This window comes from Canis lupus, chromosome 13 (assembly GCF_003254725.2).
Source record: "Canis lupus dingo isolate Sandy chromosome 13, ASM325472v2, whole genome shotgun sequence".
Taxonomy (NCBI): Eukaryota; Metazoa; Chordata; class Mammalia; order Carnivora; family Canidae; genus Canis; species Canis lupus.
In genome coordinates, this window is record NC_064255.1 from 22,629,519 (window position 1) to 22,653,135 (window position 23,617).

The 23,617-nt window shown below is 39.2% G+C and overlaps 1 protein-coding gene across 3 annotated transcripts in view; it reads right to left on the reverse strand.

The window, feature by feature from the left end:
* Positions 1–3,969: 3,969 nt before the first annotated feature.
* The window catches only part of TMEM65 (transmembrane protein 65), an 80,905-nt gene continuing 61,257 nt past the window's right edge, over positions 3,970–23,617 (reverse strand). For 2 of the 3 annotated variants that reach the window (XM_049092715.1, XM_035697628.2), the window contains one exon: positions 20,104–21,907. In XM_049092715.1, the coding sequence (XP_048948672.1) occupies positions 21,902–21,907 (6 nt within the window). In that variant the 3' untranslated portion in view covers positions 20,104–21,901. Of the gene's footprint in view, positions 5,136–20,103; positions 21,908–23,617 lie in introns of those variants that run through there. The other variant, XM_035697567.2, reaches the window with a different exon arrangement.

Here is a 23,617-nt window from a genome sequence, read left to right on the forward strand (position 1 = left end):
GTATAAACCCTTAGCATAGTTCTAGCATTCAATAATTTATATATTTAGTATTATTGCTTTTACAATGACCATAAAAAAGAAGGATCAATCCAACAAAGACCGTTTAATCGTATGTGACTATAAACATACGATTATGTTTAACATAAGTTAAACATATATCAACTCAGTTGAACTTTCCACACTAGCCATGAAGGGCACTTGTATTCAGATATTGCTGCGTGTGTCCTCTGTGATGGGTATGGTCTTAGATGGGCAGACCTCTGGGGCCAGCAGCCCTGTGAATTCAATATGGAGTCTCTAATTCAGTGATAGTCTGTCCCTCTGCCCTTTTCCATTTGTTCACCTTGGTCTGATGGCCACAAGGTACAGATGCCTTGCTACAGGAATTGCAAAGTCCTCAGACTCTGTCCCATCACATTCCTCCAGACAGGTCTGACTGAGCTCCAAGGGCCCAGACTAGAGGATGAGGTTTAATATACCTTGGTGAGCTGCTGCTGTGTCTCTGGTTAGATTTCTGCCTGGCATATTGCAGTCCCTCCTCTGGCCCCCATTCAATCCTTCCTACAATGCTTCAGGTGCTCTACTGGCTAAACTGTGCTCCCCCTCAAATGCATATATTGAAGCCTTAAACCTCAGTAGCTCAAAATGTGACTGTACTTAGATATAGGGCCTTTAGAGAGGTGATTAAATTAAAATGAGGCTATGAAGATGGGTCCTAATCCAATTCTGCCTGGTCTCCATATAAGAAGAGGAAATTTGGACACAGGGAGACACCAGGGAAAAGCCATGCACACAGAGTAAAAGCCACGTGTGGGGACATGTGAGAAAGTGACCATCTGCAAGCCAAGAGAGAGGCTTCAGAATAAATCAACCCTCTAGACACCTTGAGGTCAGACTTCTAGCCTCTAGAACTGTGAGAAAACTAACTCCTCTTGCTCAAGTCCCCTCCCCACCCCCTGGCCTCTGATACTTTGTTATGGCAGCTAGAGCTGACTGATACAGACCATTTATATTTCTCAATAAGCAGATGTTTCTACATCAAATCACAAGTTAATAAACCATACTTACTCATTTTTATGGTGGCTTTGGGAAATTGTTTCCAGTCAATTATATTTAAGCTGTCACTTGACAAGGGCAAAGAGGGAAGAGCCACAACACTCAAAACATACTTTTCTTACAGTCTATCATTCTTCCTGAAGAGACATTGTGGCTCCCAAAGGTTGCTTGTTGTTCACATTTCAGATTCTTCACATGCTAGAATTCTTCTATACATTCATTTTTATTCACATCACTGGAATGTTCTTCTCATGAATATGCAATAACCCACTCACAAAAGGAATTCAGTTTCCAGTCCCAGTTCCTACACTGAGCAAAATGTTTCACATCTGACACACTTTGGGGAGCTCCACAATGTAGCTGAAGCCTTCATATCCAAACTATTTTATAAGCTGCTTAGATGTGTCAGAGCCTCCCATATACCACACATTGCACTGAACAATCTGGGGAGAGAGGACAGTTGCATAGACTATAGTGCTAATAGGATACTCTAGGATTGTTCAGTGCACAACCTATACTGCTGTACAAAGTGGCCCTGGCAGAAACTATGTCTCATATAATTCATCTCCTTTCCAGCTTCATGCTATGTGACTAAAATGCCCTTTATAAATATTATCAATTTGCTGACATTTCTAAGTGGAGTAGTCTTCTCCAAAAAGAAAAGTTCACCAAGGCAAGGAAAAGGCTCTGATGAATATTAGATAAATACCACAGCTCCTTGGATCACATTGTGTCCTCTCTGGACAATGAGAATTACCCAGTAGAAATCAAACGACCTGATATACAGTTATCTCTGAGAAGAGAGATGACTCGATAGATGTAAGATTCTGATGCTCCTTCTTCAGTCTACATGTTTGAGCATCACCCTACAATAGCCTTCAGCCTTTCATTTTTACACTTAATAATGACTTTGTTCTACTCCAATTTCTATTTTCATTAGGAACCTCTAAGTACATCCACATTCATTTATTGGTTGAATAATGGTAATCTTGTTCCTTAGAGCTTGTGCAGATGAGTCGGTAAGAATGTGTTGCAAGGACTATGAGCAGATGAGGTCTCAGAGGGACGCACGTGCCTCATGCTTACCAGGCATGTACCACCTGGAGATTGAGACACAAGTTAGACTGTCTGCTTGTGGGTTTAAGATGGGATGTACCTGTCAACCAAGCCCAGTTCCCCATGTCGGCACCTCTCAACTGTCTTTCTCTATACACCAGATACCTAGACATCAAAACTGCAATCATAGGTTTGCTAGATTGGTGGGGATGCTGAGTTGTGTAGACTGATTGATGGGAGAATATATCCACCCAGAAATAGGAATGATGATGCCCTTTGGGCAGCAGATACTCTCTACCAGACAGTGTTTAAAAGGCACAGCCACTCCTGGCTCTTTGAGGATTTTCTTTGCTCTATTCTTCAGCCTTACTCTTCCCCTTGGTTCCTACCATCTTTCATTAAACCATAAACTACAAGTGAATAGGTATCTGCTAAGTGGGTTCCAAAGACTCCTGCTCAGTCTCCTTAGGATCAGGTCACCTGATTACAGTTTCTTATAGTTTCAGACTCCTGAGTTTCTCATCAGTGGATACTTGCTTGGTTTACTCCCCACCTCGATGATTGGGTTTTCCTGATTAACTCCACACAAGAACTTATCACCTGAGTTCACAGGCAAACATCAAACTCAATGCCCACTTTCAGCTCTCCTTTCTGCTTTTAAAGGACTGTTGAGACACAGAGTGAGACCATGCATGGACATTCTGCAACTGGTGCTCAGCACAACGAGTGTTCAGCAAGCACTGGTTTTCTTTCTCATGGGTAGCAAAGCGTGTATCCGAGCTCTGCATACCCAGTCATACCATTATAGGGGAAGTGGGCAGATGTAGATGCCCCCAAGAGAATTTCTGTTGAGTGACTGTGGGGATCCAAATTCTAACCCAATCTCAAACCCCAAGTGGGATCTAAGTGTGGAAACACCTCAAGGGAGACTGTAGGAGCACAGGCATGCCATGGATATGGATCCTTGGTGGGAGGTGAGCGGCAGCACTGGCACTTTGTGCCCTGACCAATGTCCAACAAGAAGGGGACAGTGATCTGACTCTCCCAGCTGACAGTGAAGTTCTGACCAGATTCATCTCTATGAAAACCTTGACCTCAGAGTTCAGGGATAGTCAAGGGCCCAAGAGAAATCAGTTTTGATGTGAAACATGTTCCAAGATGGTGGTTGAATATCTTTGTCTCCCTACCTCAGGAGCAATGATAAGGCCTGTTGCTCACTATCCTGAGATGAGAAGATAATACAAAAAAAGAAATAGAATAGCTGGCTTTGAGTTTTCAGTGAGAAAGAATTACAAGATACTCTTCTCAGGGGACATTTCACCCACATGTGTCTGGGGTCCGATGAGGAGGGCACCAGCCCCATCCTTCATCCTCAAAACTGTAATCACTTACCAGAGACAAATAGGGCAGCTGGAGAGACATGGTTCTATATATTCCATCAGCAGCCTGTAAGCTTGAAAAGTGATCTTCATGGAGAAAGCGGTGACCCTCGCCTTTAGGAGGGCTAGGGTACAAGGGCCTTCCCAGCAACTATCTCAGTAAACACAGTCCTGTGTGGAGCATCTGTTACATGCTAGGCACACACTGGGTCATGCTGTGTATGTGTAATCTCATCCGTCTCTGCAACAATGCCAGGAGGGAGGTGGGGGTAAGTAGCTGATCTGCTTAAGGACAACTGGTAAGTGACAGACCAGGATCTCAACTCAGATCCAACGACCACTTTCCACTTGGCCAAACTGCCAAGCACACATAGGAAAAGACCGTGGCAGCACAAATCATGTAAGATTTCCTAAACTTTGTAACCTGCCCTTGTTATTGTCATTTCTCTGCTATCTCTGCCCCTACTGTGATTAGTTGAGGAAAAAAAAAAAAAAACCCTTCAAACAAGAGAAGCCCATCTGCTTGTCTTTAGAGGCAATGAGAAATCTCTCATGATTAATGGAGTCAGAGTGAGGAAAAGCAACATCTAAGGGGTATGATTCTAGAGCCTTTGGAAGACAGAATGGGGGAGTCTGGGAATCAGGCCAGAAGAGGCTGCACCCTAGGGGCTCAATGGTAGAAAGACTAAGCTGGCTCACATCAAGCTCTGAAAGACATAAAGAAATCTTGATGTGGAGAAAAGAGGGTCATAATTACACTGAAAATTGAGGGCCCTGGCCATTTCTTGGTACTTCAGCATGACACTCATGTAGAGTCATTATCCTTTTTCAGAAAAAAATAGTACTCTTTCAATTTTGACAATATCACTTATTTATTTAAAAGTCTCTTGTTGTTTTTATCCAAGAAACAATTGATCTGAGGCTGGGCCGGTGGAAACCACAGTCAAGTGACCTCTGGTCCTTCAGGTGCTCATCTGTCCACCTCACTCAGTCACTTTAACTTGTATGAGCCCAGAAGGTTTGGGGAGGCAGGTCTGGCTCCTAATAATATATAACCCCACAGAATAATTAGCTGTACTGCCCCCTCAGGTTACTGTTGCTACTATTAGTGTATGGACAACCTGATGCTATCATTGGGTCTGCTTTAATGGGATGTGTTCACAGCAGGGAAGAGCCCCTCTCCACGCTGCCCCCAAACTTGGCCCATTAGTCAGGGCAGGCAGCACCTACACTCCAGGAAGGCACCCCATTCAAGATGCTGGGCCTTTCCTGCAAGTGCATGGAGCCTTCCCTGCCTGTTGTCATCCATAATGGACCCATCCTTCCCCCACTGCCCTCTTCTCTTTCACTTAGTATCTAACAGTTAAGCTTACAAGTGTATCTGACTGCTCCAGACGTATATGCTTGGCTTCTACTGTAAATCCTTTGAGTTTGAAGGTGGGTGGGAGTAGGGGGCTGTCTTTTGGATGGTTCCATCCCCCACTGGCCAACCCCAGGATCCAGCTCACATTCACCACATCTTGGCCAACTCTTCTGGAATTTCTCTGTGTCCTCAAAACTGTTTTCTGAACAGTCCTAGATGCAGTGTGGTCTGCTCCTGGGATTCTTTTTCATGACTTCTGGTTTTCGCTTATTGTATATGGACTCATAAAAATGAAGAGAGAGAGAAAGACAAAGACAAAGGAACAGTAACTAAGTTAGGAGAATTAATCCTGGAATTAAAACCGGTTCCTTGGGAGCACTCCTCTCCTGCACATAATAATCTCATTTTGATTAACATTGCCCCATTAGGGAGCTGGTACAGTTTGAGCACAATAATGAAGAGATCACATTTGGAACAGCCACTAAGCTGTCAACGCTCTCTGAAATATGTTTTCAACTTTCATTTCTGTCTGAACCTCCACTGTTCTTGCCGCTCCCTCTGCCCTGAGTCAAGATTATCTCTCTTCACAGGAGAGGCAGCCTGTGGAATGGGAAGACAATGGGCTTTAGGGTCTGATGGGAATGGATCTGAATCCCACTTCTATGTCCTAGGAATTAAGACTTTCCTTGCAGGGCTTCTGCCATGATTAAGGGACTTAATAAATGTACATTGCCAGTGCACACAACAGATGCTCAATACATGGAATTGGTTTGTTTTGGTTCATATCATCACGAACCCTGAACACACCTAGTTGTCGCAGCTGCTTCTGCCCTGGATGAACACCTCTGCTGCCCGACATCTTACCATCTTTTCAGTCCTAGGTTAACTGATACCTCTTCCAGGAAGCGGTCCCTGATTTCCAAGTCAAATAAGATATCACACAGGGAAATATGGGATCATGTTGTTTCTCTGGTCAAAATGGTGGTTCTCCATTGCCTCTAGGACAAAATCTAACCATCTCTAGTGAGAACAACAAGGCTCTTTGTGATTGCACCTTTGTTCCCAGTCCTTCCCCAAACTCCACCCTTGTTTCACATCCTGGTCATGCACACCTACTGTGGTTTCCTGAATACAGCAAATTCCCTCTTATTTCCCTACTGCTAGGGGGTGCACCATCAATTTAGGTGGCTGAATCAATCTACACTTAGATTTCTGGGACACAAGGCATGAAAGATGTGGAGTTCAGTTGTAAAAGGGCTCTATGATTCTAGGTCATCAAGAATCATGGCCAAGGTCCTTCAGGGTCTTTGCATCTGCATCTTGCAAATACAGCACTCTTGAGTTCATCTGAAGCCACCCTCGTGATGACCATGGAAGATGTGCTTGGGTCTCTACCTCCCAAACCAATCCACCTAGCCTAACTGTTAGCAGCCTGGGGTCAGGGGAAAAGGCATCCCTCCCACGATGGATCAGAAATCCATCCATGGCCCTTTCACTGCTAGAATATTGGGCAAGAGTGTGGCTCCCAGGCAGAACCACATCTGTCCCAAACCTGACTTGTCACTTACCAGCTTTGGGATGTTGGCTATGTCTCTGAACTTCCATTTCCTCATCTGGAGGAGGGGAGTGGTAATAACACTCCAAATGTTATGGGGAGGAGTGCCTGGTCTACAGCAGGTGTTCAATAAATGTTTACCACTATTAGAATTTCTGGAAATAGAGGGCAACATTTCCTCTGAAGTGCCCCTGAACCATAACAAGGATTTGGGGACTGGGTTTTATGTATTGCTTGAAGAGAGTGGTCCAACCACCTTGGATATATCTTTAGGTCAAACGTTAAAAGGTTGGGACACCTGGGTGGCTCAGCTTCTGCCTTTGGCTTAGGGCATGATCCCGGGATCTGGGATCGAGTCTCACATCGGGTTCCTTGTGTGGTGCCTGCTTCTACTTCTGCCTGTGCCCCTGCCTCTGTGTGTGTGTGTGTCTCATGAATAAATATATAAAATCTTCTTTAAAAAACATTAAAAGGTCAAAGTTATGTCCTCCACTCTCATCCTTTCCCTCCAGAAGCCTCACTGTGGAAATTTCCCTGTGGAAATTAAAATGTCTGTTAAGAAGGTCTCTGGAAGGAAGAATCTCTGTGTTTCAGGAAAAATGTTCGAGAAGTCAATATCTGCAATTTTGATTCTTCAGAATTTATTATGTGATGTGTAGATTGTGGTGTGAAAAGATCCAAGAACCTGGAGACAGGACATGGATTATGCTCTAGTCCCGGCCCAGCTGTTACCAGTTGAGCTGTGTGATTTTGGCTAAGTCACTTAGCCTCTCTAAGCTTTAGATTCCTCATCTATAATACAAGAGTGTATACCTCACAAATCAGATAATGTGAGGGAAAGTGTTTTTATAAACTACAAAATATGTTCAGGTCTGATGTTCTTGGATTTGTTTCTTTTTCTCTTGGCCTAATTTCACTATAGGTCAAAAATGTCTTACCTACAATTCCAAAACTGCAAAAGCATCTGAAAAAAAATGGTGCCTTTTGTAACTCATTTTGCTTCAATACTTGGCCTCAACTGATATGATATTATTTATAGACCTAACTTATCCTTGTTATGGTGAATATTCATGCTTCACCTCAGAAATAATGTATTTGAAAGTGCCATTCCAGTTACCCCTGGCTGTGACAAGAATGCATGAGATATTCTGAAACACATCTGGCCCCAAGAATTTTGCTTGAGGAATAATGGATTTCTATCCTATGAATAGATCTTAAGCTGTTGTCATTCAGGTTTCATGACTTTTGTCATATGCTTTTACCACCCATATTCTTATTTGTTTTATATATTCTAATTGACTTATTTTTAACTTATTTTTCAAATGAATCTTTTTTAAAAATACAGTAAAATAAATATTTTGTTATACATTAAAAATAGTTGTCTAGCACTGGGTGTTATACACAACTGATGAATTATTGAAAACCCCATCTGAAACTAATGATGTACTATATGCTGGCAAATTGAATTTAAATAAAAATAAATAAATAAAAATATTTGTCTAGGCAATACTCTGATTCACCCTGCATGTCACAGTGAACACACCCCACCCTTCAGGCAACACTGATCTTCAATCAGGACAACTACGTTAGCTTCTAAATAGAACATGAGTGATAAGTGCATCACCAAGTCCAGACTCCTCTTTGAGGTTCTCAATTATCATAAATATTCAGCAGTTCAATTCCACCAATGGCCAGCTGCGCTCCTACTGTGGGCAGTGATCTCAGTCACGTCAGCTATTGAAGGTCTATTGAGAAAAAAATAATGAAACAGCTGGCAGAAATAGACGACAGGTAAATCTCCTGACAGCTGAGGTGTGGGAAGTTCCTTTGCTGATACTCTCACTGATTCTCACCTACACCAATAGTGTCATTTAAAACAAAACCCACAAACCATGAGAGACTCTTAACTCTGGGAAACAAACTGAGGGTTGCTGAGGAGAGGTGGGTGGGAGGATGGGATAACTGGGTGACAGGCACTCAGGAGGGCACGTGATGTGATGAGCACTGAGTGTTGTACGCAACTGATGAATTATTGAAAACTACATCTGCAAAAAATGATGTACTATATGTTGGGAAATTGAATTTAAATTAAAAAATAATATTAAAAAAATAAAACAAAAGCCAGGCTCATAGGATCGAGAGGTTCCTCTAAGATCTCACAGCCACAGGTAGAGCTGGGAGTAAATTCATGGGCCCGCCGCCAACCTAGGGTTTTCTGTGCCACGTTGCAGGGCCTCTCACCCTGCTTGTGGTGCTGCTTGGACGACTTTCTGCCTCTAGTTAATATCCACAAAGGCTGCTGGACCGTCATAAAACCAGCCTACTCTCAACCTAATATCTTTGCCGGTTTGTAAAAAGGCTCTGCAACGGTTGAACGGGTCTAACTAGGCTTTTATGGGGTTTTGAGAATCTTAGGAATGAACCAAGAATTATGTGACTATCTTAGCCTTTTCTACTAAACTGGAGGAACAGAAGTTGTTGGAAATGGGGCGGTGTCCAGATAATCTGTTTCAAGGTCATCTATAACAGTATGATTTAGCCCTTTCGCAAGTGTTTTCTAGAAACCACAATTTCTAGAAGAATCAGGAATTTCCCAAATTAGCTAAACAAGTCAGAGGTCTCTCTCTCTCTTTTTTTTATTTCACCAGAATTAATCACTTATGGTCCCAACCTTCCTCTGTTTTTTTTTTCTTTTCTCCCATGTGTAAGATCATAAAAAATAAATTGGGGTTCAGGAAGCCTGGGTCCTAAGTTCTGCCTATGCCCGAAGACCAGTCTGCCATCCATAGACCGCAGAAGCACACTCAAAGGAATTGGCCTCTAGTGTAATCTGGATATCTAGGTGCTAAGGTCAGACAGACATGTGTTTTTGTCCTAGCTCTAACCCTTGGCTAAGTTCTTTAAATTTCCCTGAGCCCCTTCTTTCCTCTTCTGTAAAACTGACCTCAAAGGTGTTAATAAGGATTAAAAAACAAATTGGATGTGAAACACTGAGCACAGCCCTGGTACAAAGTAAAAGGTAAATATATGGTAGCTGTTGTTGCTAGTGTCAATTTGGATAATCTGCGCCTTCCAACTGAATTATATGTATAATGAAAGGCTCTTGCTTTCAATGATTATAGATTTATTGCTCAGAACAGAATGACTGAGGAAGCCTTATGCAGTTGACAGATAAGCTCATCACAATTCAATTTTCAAATGCATGAATTGTTCTCGCTTTGAGGAGCTATTCACAGTGCCTCGAAAGTAACAAAAAATCAACCAGCACAGCTTTAAATATGGCCAGTCATTGACTGTCAGTGGAAAAGGAAGTCAGGGAAAATGGGAATAAATATCATCAACAAATAACTATTATTTTAATCTGTGCCTTTGGCTTTCAAGACAGAACATTATACCCAAGTATGTTCCCCTGATTTGAGTTTCACTAAATTACTTGTCCCTAGCTCCTCCTTTCCTGGAGGGAAACAGTCCAAACATAAAGAGCAAGAGGCCAGAGAAGACATAAGGAACCCATGCTAGTATTTTGTGAAATGGAGTCAGAAGGCCAACTGCATCAGCATGACCTAGGTGTCAAAATGCAGATACCCCAACCCCAAATGAATAAATTCTCTGAGATTGAGGATAGGAAATATGTATCTTTAACAAGCATCTGTTGATGCAACCATAACTTTGAGAATCACTGATCTTAGGCCATATTATAATCATGCAATAAATGCCACATATCATTCAGGCCATCTCAGTAGGATTTCTCTGTCTCCAGTAGAAATTCATCATCTAGAGGAGATAGATAGATAGATAGATAGATAGATAGATAGATAGATAGATAGATGATAGATCACACAAACTATCCCAGGAATTGTACAGCCATATAATAGAGGTGAAAGCAAAGTATAATTGTATCCCAAGGTATGTGGGTGACACAGCCTGCTTGGTGACACATAGGGTCAGTTGTCAAGGTCTTCCCCAAGGGGAAGCTCCCCCTGCACATTTTCCAGGTAGACAAAGTGGGTGAAGTATAAAGGTTAATGTATAGCTGCGGAAAAGATGCACAAGCAGAACAAATAACATGGCAAAGCAGAGAGATGTGAGGGAGCGTCTGGCACCTGTGAAGAGCCACAGTGATTCTTCATGTGGCTAGAAGGCAGGGAGTGAGATTTCGAGGGATAGCGGAAACATGTCTTCTCAACTGTGCAAAATTACAGACATGCTTGCCTTCTGCAAAGAAGAAAAGCCATTTGAAGTTTCTGGCATTAAAAAGCATAAACAAATCTCTAGGCTCTATTCTGACTTGATGTTTTTTTCCTTCCTTTTCCTAATCTTAAAATACACCGACATCCTACACCAAATCCCAAGTAGATGCTAAATATAGTCGGCTCTACCATAAGTTGCTCTGCTTGTCTTACTTAAACTCTCTGCTGTAGCTACTTTGGCCTCATTGTGTGCCACATTTGGCTGTAAGCTCCTAGAGAGAAAAGATATCATATCTTACCCTGTTTGGGATCCTCATTGAACAGCCCTCTATCTTCACTGTCCTTTAGGGCTCTAAGTCCCTCTCCTAATTTAGTCCCAACCCAATGGATCACTCTCCCTGTTTGACCCTACGTCCACCCAAACCTAAATTCATTTCTTTAGTCTGCAGGGAAAAAAAGGATCCTTTCTTTCTTGGGCCCTGAATTCACCCACACTCCACTTTAGTTTCAGGTCCAAACACAAGCATTTGGTTTGCACACTGGTCAACTCAGGCCACTAGGCATCTGGCATTAGGTACTTTGCTCAGTCTGTCATCACATCTTGATTGTCCTCACCATTGCTGGGTTTTCCTGGTTTGGAGAGTCACTGAATTTTAGGGCTGGAAGGAATTTTTAAGCCATTCAGGATAACTTTCCTTGATTTGCTTTTTTTAAAAATTGAAGATACTCTTGAACACATATGAGAAGAGAGCATGAGAAAGGGTGGGGGTAAGAGGGAGAAGCCAATTTCCTGCTGAGCAGGGAGCCTAATTTGGGACTTGATCCCAAGATCCTGGGATCATGACCTGAGCTGAAGGCAGACTCATAATCACCCAGGCACTGTGGTTCTCTTAATTCTGTTACCAACCTTGTGAGGTAGGGATTATTATTCCTGTAATTATGCCTTTTCTATTACAGATTAGAAGCCAAAGCTCAGAGAGGCTAAGTAACTTGCTCAAAGTTACCTAAGCGATAGAACCAAGACTCAAGCTTGTCTTTTGGCTCCAAACTGAATGCTCTTTCCATTCTACACTCTCAGCTTTAGAATATCTGCCTTGTACAGCCTCATCCACTGGATCCATTTACCTATCCTCTCTCATCCTGGTATCCCTAAAAAGCCCTCAGATTTCACTCTTTATACCTCTATGCTCTACCATCATTTATCTCCAATTTGAGTCCATCTAGAAGTTTCCTCTCCTTTCAAAGTTACACTCAACATCAGCATGAAAAATGCAACCATGATCTTACTCTGGAAGGTCATATATGCTGTCTTTATTAAAACAGTAAAAAATTTCAAAATACTACATTCACATTTTATATTGTGTACCTATGCCTTCATCCCTAACAAAACTATTTTGAATCACCTATGAATGATTTTTGGAAGACAAGAATTCATTGTTGCATGGACCTAGATGTCATTATTTTCTCCCCTTATTTGCTTTTAAAATAGGACAGCTTCTGGTCCAGCTAGTGGGTTGTGAAACTAAAATTAATTCGAGTAAAGGTACTTTGTGAACTGTATCAGACTCAATACTCAATGGTCATAATTCCGCTTGGTCCTTGATGGTCCCAGGAGTGCTGAAAATGGCCTGACTGCCCAGCACACCCAGAACTTCCCCTGGGCCTGAGAAGCTGTAATCCAGATTTCATTCCTACTTGTACTCTAACAATGAGCAGAACCACAATATTAAAGCAGTGTACATATACTTCTCTTTCTTCTAACACTACCTTCTTTCTGACATTTCCACCTTTCCTTTCTACCACCCAATCTTCCCTTTGGACTCGAAAAACAAAATTCCCATTTTTCCAGATCCATCCTGACCTAATATTCTTTCTTCTTTCATCTTTCACTGGCAGTACCACTTCTGTGGCATCTGGATGGTACCCAGTTTCAATATCTATTCTTTTTCATCAGCTTTGGTGTAATTTTGAGAAATAAATTCTCAAGAGCAGAGAGAGATGGGCTATTTTTATTTAAAGCAAAATCCATCACTGGAAACTGTTATCTGAGGTAAAGAAAAAGACTTTTGGAAAATAAAGCATTCAACTATTCCCATAGCAACAAGGGAATTAGGCATTGCTGTGTGGCTCAATAGATGTTTATAGAAATGCCAACATCTACAAAAGGATTATAAAGCAAAGACCATAGGAATTAGAGGTCAAGGAACTGGATAACAGAGAACCACCTCTGTCATTCATTGTTATTCAAGAACTCAAGTTCCTTGCCTATGAAATGGGGGTAAGGAATACCTGTGTCTTCAAGGTTGTTGTTAGCCAAATGAGATAATCTGTATAAAATTTTTTTGTCAACTAGAGAGCTCTAGATTAATTCTGATCACCCTGAGGGCAAATAATGCTGAAATTTAGAGGTGTGACACACCAGGCTTTCTGTAACATGTTCAGGGTGGGGGAAATTCAGAGACAAAAGCCATAGCATGTGTGTGAACCTGTTTCCCATTGCATTTGAACAGCATACAAGTATCTAGCAGGGCCAAACTTCAGGCACTGGAAGAGACACCTCAGTCTTTAGATTGTGGGGCTTTTAAATTGCATGACTGAGAGAATTCAAGCCCCTCACATGGTGTGATCAATAGCTAGAGTACAAACCTGTGGTCCCAGCCAGCAGGGGGCAGAACCTTGGCACTGTCCTATGTCATTGCTTCAGCATTCATAGTTGAAGAACTCAAACTATCCCAGCTAAACCACCACTTCAGGTTTCTACGATACGTTGCTTTGTATCTCTTAAACTTTCAACTGTAACTGGTTTCTAGGGAGTTTTTCAGAAGGCAGCCTGTGAGGAATCAATCTGGAATAAGTCATCCCTTGCCTTTCAGCAGATTAATAAAAATACTCTCCCCTACACACACCCATTTGAGTTCTAAACTTTTTGAGTTTAGATAAAACTTGAGCTGAAGATAAAAATAACAGGCTTACTGGTAATAAAGGGTAGGGTGTAAATATGTATGAGGTGTACAGCAACAATGAGTTTGGTAGTTCTGCACCCCAGAATTAGGCAGACCAGCTATCAAGTCACAGGCATCTTTTGTAAACCATGGGTCTTTCCTGGCAGGAGCAAAATGTTTTCTAATAAAATTACCAAGTGATCAATTTCTCTGCAGCGAAGCAAATCCCAAAGGAAACCCAGTAAGTGATGACTAATTCCCCCCAATCCAACCATCATAAGCAAAATATGGTAGATACACACAACCCAAGGGAGGGGAGGAGTCAAGCTAGTAATTGATAAAGGCTACAACTATTAAAATAGATAGCTCATTAAGAAATAAATGCCATGAGGGATCCCTGGGTGGCGCAGCGGTTTGGCGCCTGCCTTTGGCCCAGGGTGCGATCCTGGAGACCCAGGATCAAATCCCACGTCGGGCTCCCGGTGCATGGAGCCTGCTTCTCCCTCTGCCTATGTCTCTGCCTCTCTCTCTCTCTGTGACTATCATAAATAAATAAAAATATAAAAAAAAGAAATAAATGCCATGAGATGAAGTATCTCCTCTTAACTCATTTTAAAGAATGCAGTGAAGTATAGTCATTCTTACTACACATGAGAAAGGAGGTGTGTCTGAAGTTTTGAAATGGAAGTCCCATTTCACCCCCACAGATGTTTAGTATAACTTAAGACAACAGCTAACTGAATGACAAAGCTATTTCCCATGCAAAATCTCACTCAATCTTAAAAGAAGATTGTAATAGTGTCTAGTACTCAATTTGCTGATGAGCTAAATGACCAAGATCAAACAACTAGTAAACTGAAGACCTGGGACTTAGATTTAAACATTATTTCAAAAAACTAGAGGAGTTTCATAGGACCTCATCAGCTTTAAACAACATGCAAGAAAAATATTGGAAAGCTCCAAATCATTGTACTTTGGCACAGTTATTTTAGGGGTAGTAGTGCCACAAATAACATCAAAGCCATGTGTTTGATCTGGGTTATCTTTTGGTTGCTTAACTTCACCAAAATTGTCTCTGATGGACTGAGATTTCAATACTTAAAGTCACATTACAAAGGCCCAAAGAAAAGAAAGTGGAATGTTTTCACTTTCCATTATTCCTTGCCTCAAATATATTCAACAAATTCCTTTTTCTTTTTTTAATATTTAACCAACAAATTGAAGACCAGAGAGAGTCCTGAAAACTGCTATCTTCACAACAGTCATTTACTGAGCACCTTCTATATGCCAAGCATTTTGCCAGACATTATAAATATATAATTTCAATCCTTACAACCTGAAAAAGAGATATTATTGTCTCAATTTTACAAATGAGGACACTCTGAGACTTCAGAGAGGCTAGTCTTCATGTGTGAGCTCCCACAGGTAGGAACTGATTGGCGTAGAACTGTTGGTTTCTGAATATTAAAGACTATTAGCATGGTTTCAGAAAAGTAAGGACTTTTCAACCATAAAAGCAAACCTTCCCATATGACCTTTGCCAGGTCTTTCAGCACAATTAATGTGAAACAATGTGCTAATGGTATTCACAGGGAGCTATGGAATCATGAAAGATTTAACTAATTTAAACTGAATTAATGTCTTGCCCTTTAAGGGCAAGGGCCCTTTATATTTCATTTATATTTTTCCTGAATAATGCAATATTTTTATTTAAAAAGTTGCTGACATGAAGTCTTACTGCAGAATAAAGATTAACCAGTATGAAGTGTCAAACTGACTTTATTCCCCAATGTTGAATTATACAAAACCAAAAAACTATAATAAAATGCATTACAAGAACGTACCAGCAACACTGTGACCCAAGTGTGTCACTCTTTCATATTTACAGAATTCTAGAACTTCCAGAGGTTGTCCATCTCCCTGACAGCTGATCCTCAAAAGGACTTGGACTTCATGATTCTCTTGATCCACTTCCCTCATAATCTGGTCCATTACTGGACACCAAACACATAATGGTAGGAGTGAGTGTAGAAAATATTTTTTTTTCTGAATTGCATTTTGAACTTCTAAATTTTGTAGAGACAAAGAGAAAAGCTGAATCTTAAATTAGTAAGCGAAACTATTTATTAGCCGTCTGAGTGGGAAGAATATTGCAGGAAGATATAATTATAAAACCTGAATGTAGCTGGGATCCAGCTTAGAGTGTTCAGCCTGTTTATAAAATATGCCAAATATCAGATGGCATGTAGAGGGTAATGTGTTAATAGCAGATAGACAAAACACTGGCTACAATTTCCAGGAAAAACTAAAGATTTTGGACTAAGCTTTTGGCAGAACTGCTCAACAACATACTTTTTCTCTTCAAATCCAACTGCTTAGAAATAGGAAAGACTTGAAATAAATGAGGAAAGTTTATTTTAAGCACCTTATGCATTGTTCTTTTTAAATCTTTCATGTTCTACACAGAGAAAAATAAATACAAAAAGAATACCAAGCACAGTGTATTTACTTTGTAAATTAAAGCACCTAAGCTATTCACCACTCTCTCCATTGCCTGTAACATAAAGCAATCCTAAAAGAGCCTGGAATATGGAATCAGAAGTTTGTATTTAAATAAAGGTCTAGATGCTTAAAGAGCTTTGCAACTGTTCTCATCTATAAAATCGGGGATTGTATTACCCTTCTTTGCCAAAAAAAATAATAATAATAATAATACAGAAACTCATGATTATTAAGATATTCTGCAGACTCATCAATGGTTGCTATTTGCTTTTGCCTGCTCTGGAGATTATGATTTTAAATGCCTTGCAATGTATCGTTTCTACCCTACTACTGCAATGATGGGTTTTCAACTTAAGGTTTCTTCCCCCCCCCCCCCCCACTGACCTTTTATTTCTCATGGCAGCCAGGAAAAAGTCAACACTTACTACACACTGTGCAAAGGTCTTCAATAGTTGTAAACAAAACAAAACAAAAAAACCATGAAGATAAATAAGATCTGATTCCTAACTTTCAAGGAACTTAACAATATAACAGAAAGGATACAGGTACGAAAAACATGCCTGTGATAAGGCATTATCTGGAAAATTAGATCATTATAATAATGGTCTCTAGTGAATAATGCCTTCCCATGTCCAGGCCCCTTTGCAGTATGACCACATGACCATTTCTCGCACTAAAAGGACAGAATCAACTTCTCCATTCCCTTGAATTTGGGCTGGTTTTGTAATTCGCCTGGACTAAGGGAAGGTGCCAGGAGTTGCATGGCATGAAGTCTAGAATGTAGGCATTAGGAGACCTCATGGTTTCTACTTCTACTCTTGGGAGCCCACTGTCATGTAAAGATTTGGTTAGACTAAGAACTGACGAGAAATCATGTGGTGAGAATCCTAGTCTTCCATCCATCTGTGCCCAAACCCTCTTAAACCCTCTAGCTTCTGCCAACTGATCAGCTGACTTCAGCCACATAACTGCACTGAGGCAAAACCAGCAGAGGAATTGCCCAGCCAGCACACATTCTTGTGAGTGTGGTTTTAATTTATATTTTCGTGACTAATGACGTTGAGCGTATTTTCATGTGGTAATATGCCATCCGTATATCATGTATGGGTGTTTGTTTTACTAGATTTTGTCCTTTTATTTCCGTCTCTATTGAGATGATCACAGAGAATTTGATCCTTAAATATTCATAGTTCTCCTTCTTCCTCCTATTCTGTATACCCTAAGACTCTCAACCACACATTTTAAGGCTTTTTATTGTGCCAACATGCCTCCAAATATTTTCTGTTCCATTACTTTCTTCTTCCTATGCTTCAGTGTGTGTTGTTTCCTATCAACCTATCTTGCAGGTCACTAATTCTCTTTTGTGTGCAAATCCACTGTCTTACCTAATGTGTTAATTCCAGAATGTCTATTTTTTAATTTTACATTATAACTTTCTGACGAAAGCCTCTACCTTTTCATTTTTCCCCATAACTTGTCTCAAACAAAAACAAGTTATCACTATACGGTATACCTGAAATTAATATAGTGTATGTTATACTATATGTTATAGTTAGTTAACTGTATGTTACTATACTGAAGTATACAGTATAGTACTATACTGAAATTAGAATTAAAAAAGAGGGGCGCCTGTGTGGCACAGTTAGTTACGCATCTTACTCTTGATTTCAGTGCAGGTCATGATCTCAAGGTCTTGAGATCCAGCCCAGCATCCGGCTCTGAGCTCAGTGTGGAGTCTGCTAAAGTTTCTCGTTCTCTCTCCATCTACTCCTCCCTGCACGTGCAGTCTCTCTAAAATAAATAAATCTTTTTTAAAAAATTTTAAAAAGAGAAAAACTATTTTTTAGAGTTGTCAGCTAACGCCATTATTTGGATTATCTGTGGGTCTATTTCTTGTGTCTCTTTTCTCCTTAGTTTTTAGTCATGTGGGCCTATCTTTTGGCATGTCTCATAAGCTTAATTTTCAGGTGTTATACAGAAAACTTTTACAGGCTTCTGGTGATACCTTTCTCCAGAGAGGTTCATCCTTCTTTTTGCTAGGACAATATAGTATTCACCCTAATCCAACTAGAAATCATGATAAATCAAGGAAGAGTTGCAAACCTTGGTATAAGGCTCATTCCACCTTTGATTTGCCCTGGCCTTCAGAATTTTCAAATGATTATCTAGGCTGTTCCCCAGATCCCCTTCTTCTAGCAGGTTCTGAATTTAATCTTTGTTTCATAAGGCCTCTGCTTAATTTGTCTTCTCCCAAAGAGCTCTACAATTTTGCAAATTTTCTGAGAGGAAACTGCATATGCTTGAGGCTTCTGTATATCTCTACCAAAAGCTCTCTTGGTTTCTGTCCCCTAGAAGCAAGACTTAAAATATACAAAACCAAAATTATCAGCCTCCTGACTGTGACCAAAATGGACAAAAAACCCCAAGCTAAAAGCAGCTTTGGAAGTGAACTCACTTCTAAAATGTTCACTCCTCTATGGAGTCCTGCCTAGGCAGGTTTCCACTGGTTTCAAGTAGATGAGCAGATAACAGTGGTGGTGGACTTCATAATTTCTAGCAACTAGTGACAGTTGTATTGTTTATTCTTTCCTTTTCTGAATAGAAGTGATTTCTGCATACTTAGTATGTAGAGGCAGATGCTTTTTTTCATTTATAGGATATCTGATACCAGTGGGTCAGTTTAAAACTTTATAGAGAGAATAGTATATAGTCCCAGAGTTGAATGCAGTCACTGCATAGAAACTTGAGCCAACTCCCCTGTAGATGGGTGTTTTCTATATAGAGAAAAAGGGGAGGCATGAATATTTGATAGCCAAAATGGTAGACTGTGATACACAGCTAATTTTTCCCCAAAATGTCCTTCCCTTTTCCAATTTTTGGCTATACATTCAGCCATACAGATGGGGAAATTCACAAGCATCTCTCTTAGTTCAGTGTTCATATGATGAGGGTCTGATACATAAGCAGATGTGTCATGTGGCAACTTAAAAGTTTTTTCAAGCTTCCTTCCTCCTCCATAGGCTGCAGATGTGATAGCTGGAGCTGAAGCAGCCATTTTAGATCATGAAGCGATGACTGAGAACAAAAACAAATTACATGATTAAGCAGAAAGATGGGAATTTGGGCTTCACTACTTTATGGAGCATAACTTTTATACTAGCCCTGGACAACATACCACTACAATTTTATATGAAAGAGAAATAAACCTCCATCTTGTTTCAGTTATTTTGGGGTTTTGTTACTTACAGCCAAACCTAGTTAAACTAATTAGGAAAGTTTAGGACAGCGGTTCTCAAAATGTGAAAGTGTGGTCTTAAGATTCCTAGGGAATCTGTAAAGTCAAAACCATTTTTGTAATATACTAAGACCTTATAAACCTCTTTTACTTGGTGACATGTTCACTGATGGTGCAAAAGCCATGGTAGGTAAAAGCACCAATATTAGAACAAATAAAGGCACTAGTAGTCATTGTATTCTACATTGCCATGGACTTGCAGTTGGGAGAGAGGGAGAAGAAAAACTCCACTCAGTGTCCTTCAAAAAGCAGTAAAAACCATCTATTTAAACCTTGACTGTTGAGTAAATGTCTTTTTAATATTCTGTATGAAATGGCAAATATGCACAAAGTACTTCTGGGGATACCAAAACATAATAGTCTTGAAGAGAAGCAATTATAAGTTTGTTTTGTGAGATAAACTTGGTTATTCAGACGTGAATATTTGGCAGATATTTTCTCAAACATGAAGTGAACTGTCACTTCAAGGAAAACTAATGGTATATGTTCCCAGTAACAAAATTTAAGCTATCAAGTAAAAATCAGAATTTTGGGAAACATGTATCTGCCATCTGAATTTGAAAGCTTCTCAATCTTGAGGCTTTTTTTTTAATGATATCACTGGTCATATTAAACATGATTTTAAAATTTTATGTGGGCAATGTATTAACATTGGGAAGATGTGCGTAATTCAGCGAACCAGTAATTTACAAATGCTGAATACGTGGTATTATAAAATTATGCATGGGAAAAATGTTCAGTCAGAGTGCAAGGTAGACCAACAGGTTTTAATGAAACCCAGTGCAAAATTTTATTGATACGGTTTTGAATTCTATAGTGCAATGAACTGTTTAGAAATTATCTCTTGTACAGTTTTAGTAGTGTCGAAGAATAAATCTACAGTCATATAAAAAGGTCATTAAAATATTCTTCCTTTTTCCAACTATGTATCTGTGTGAGGCAAAATTTTCTTCATATATTTCAAACAAAATAATTATCAAACAGATTGAATGCAGAAACAGATACAAGAATCCAGCTGTCTTCTAGTAAGCCAGACATTGATCTATAAAAAATGTAAAACAATGTTATTCTTCTCACTAAACTTTACTTTTAGAAAATAATCTTCATAAAATGTGCATCATTTATGTATGTTAACATGAATTGCTTTGTCATTTTAAAACAAATTAGTAAATATTTTAATAATTTGTCAGTTTTAATTTCTAATGCATAAATATTTTTATGACCTTCATACACAAAAGCTCTTTGAGGACCTCAATATTTTTTTCAGAGTGTAAAGGAGTCTGGAGGCCAAGAAGTTTTAATTTCTTTGGTTTGTGATACTGAAAGAATTTGAGATACAATTACAAAGCTGTTCTCTGAATAATAAGATCAGGAAAAGTACTATTAAATTCAGAGTTGGATAAACAATGCCTTATTCAGAAAAAAAAAAGTACTGCAGATAGGTTCTAGAAACTGTAGACTAATATACTTGATATTAATATTTAGGGGAACAATTAGAACAGCTTAAACAGAAAATAAAGTGGTAACCACTGGCTCCCAACACAAGTTCACTAAGAATAAATCATGCCAAATCAAAGACTGTTTGTTTCCTTGATAACCAGTAGAACAGGAGATATATACATACTGTATTTCCCATTAAACATTTGACTATCTGTTACAAAACAATGGACTAGAGAACTGCCAGTAGATGAACCATGAATCAATCTACCTGAAGCAAAATGTGATAAATTCAAAAATGATACGAATGTGTCCTAGAAGTGTTTAGTACTGATACAGAATGGGCTGGGAGTCAAGCCAGAATTCAAGTTCCTAGAGAGAAGTGCACAGTGATGTGGGTGGAAAAGATCGACTCATTAAACAAATATCTACACCGTGTTTCAGGCACTGTACAAAGCATTATAGAGAAGTGAACAGGTTAGATGAGATCCCATTCTTTGTGGCACTGACATCTGAAGCATAGTCAGATCTTTTCCTTCTTATGAAATGCAGGTATGAATTAATATGGAAGAAAGAAGAGTCAAAACTGTTAAATATAAAATGAACTAAAATTAATTTAGATTTGCTCTCCTCCCAAATGGGAATAAAGGAGGAAAAGAGAAAATGTTTGACCTATATACTTTAAAAATAACAGCATGGGACATAATATACATTCTAAAAACTGCATTTCCATCAGTCCGAGGTTGAGGGGAAAAAAAAGAAAATAAGGAAGAGAATACACTTGAGACATATGGTAAAGAGATACAGAATAATCACCGTTGTGCACGAATGGTGATGGTGGGGTTGATATATAGCAGAGAAAAACTATAATTCTAATTAAGGTATGCCCATTTTTTTTTCAAACTAACTCTTAAATTTCATGTATATCTAGCATCTGTGTAACTATTTTATAAATGGGAAAGCACTATACAAATGTATAGCTTTCATATTAGCAAATGTCAAATCTTTACTGAATTCTACAATTCTTACAGAAAATCCCTTTACCCAACAGTTTTTGAAGGTTCACTCCATCTCTCCCCAAAAATAGTTCCTTTGAGTTTAATTCTTCAGTCATCATTCTCACATTCTATTCCTGTAAACAAAAAATTTAACTTGTAGTTGTGGGGAAATCACACAATCTCTAAGGTGCCTATTCTTTTTAATTGGTCTCAATAAAAATATTTGCTATTTTTTTTCATTCATAAACCTGTCAATGGCATTAACATGTTTGATGTCATAAAGTTTAATAAAAAAAACCAACACATAACACCATGTACTTCATATTGCTGTCAGCATAAGATTGGTAGGCCCTTAAAGTCCTGAAGCTTCAAAATTAAAATGTTATATGTTCTTATTTTAAGTAGTACTCCATTTCTAAAAGTTAAAGAAGAAAAACCAATTTTAGTGTTACAACTCATATACCAATAGCATTTATTGCTTTGGTAAAAACAAATGATGTGTTAGTAAGATTTCATTATGAGCACACAACAAACCCTAAATAATTTGCAGATGGGTTATCCACAGACTTTCTGAATTCCCAGGTAGCTTCCCCAGGCTTCTGGGTCATTTCCCTCTACTGCTGTCAGTAGATATGCAGGGAGTGTTAATTCTAATATTTAAATATTAGTATTTAGATTCAATCCAGAAAGCATTAATAATGCAAAACAAACAAAACATCTTCTAATACATTCTAAAATGAAATATATCTCACATGTCTGAGATTTCCTTAACATGTAAGGTTAATGTTCTCATTTCTTTCAGCTCTTCCCTGACCACTCTATAAAAATAATGCCCCACATATGACCACCAGTACTTTCCATGCCCCTTACTTTACTCCATTTCTCTCTAGAATTTATCACTGTCTGTAATAAGAAGTATTTAAGTGTGTATTTGCCCCATCGACACCCCCCCAAACCCTAGAATAAACTTCATGAGAATGAGGATGTTTTAGCTGTTCACTCAGTTCCTTAAACAGTTCTGAGTACAGAGTATGCACAGAATTTCTTAAACTAACGATGGGATTATAAGCACAATTCCCTTAGAATATAGGCAAGAAAACAACTCCGTGAGTCTAGAGGTAAAAAGAAACCTAAGCATAGAAGAGATGTTACAAAGTCTGTACAACTGATGCTCTATCGTATAGTAACTAAGAACACAGGCTTTAAACTTGGACAAAGCTGAATTCCAGTCCACTTATTAGTACTAACCTCATGGGTCTACTACTAACTCTCTATATAAAATTTATCCAATATAAAATAGGGATAATAAGAGCACCAACTTAACGTTGTTATTAAAGTGAATACATGTGACAAAGTGTGTAAAATATCTACAGCAGCAAATAAATGCTTGATAAAAGGGAGCTAACATTTTTTTAAAGGGAGCTAATAACATTATCATTATTACCATCATCTCACTCAGGTTCCAGAGCCTAATATTTCCCAAAGAATTTCTGGTGAGACTGGCCACCTAGTTGCTAAATCCATACAGCTGAGAAGTGGCAATTTAGAGAGAGAAGGCAGTTGCCAAAAGTGAGAGTAGTAAAAAAAGATGGGAGGAAAATGAAAGTTTTCCTGAGGCATCACAGCACAATAATAATGTCCTGGGGATGGTGCTTCACCACTAAGAAAATAACGACATTATATTTAATACATTCAAGATGGGAAGAAAATATAATTCTCAAATTATGACGATTTATTTCAAAATGATTCACACACTTTCTGTGTGAAAGATAAACTTCCATTACCTTCAAAATTCACCTCCTACAAAAAAGGAGTCAATGAGGCATTATTCTACAGAAGGCCTG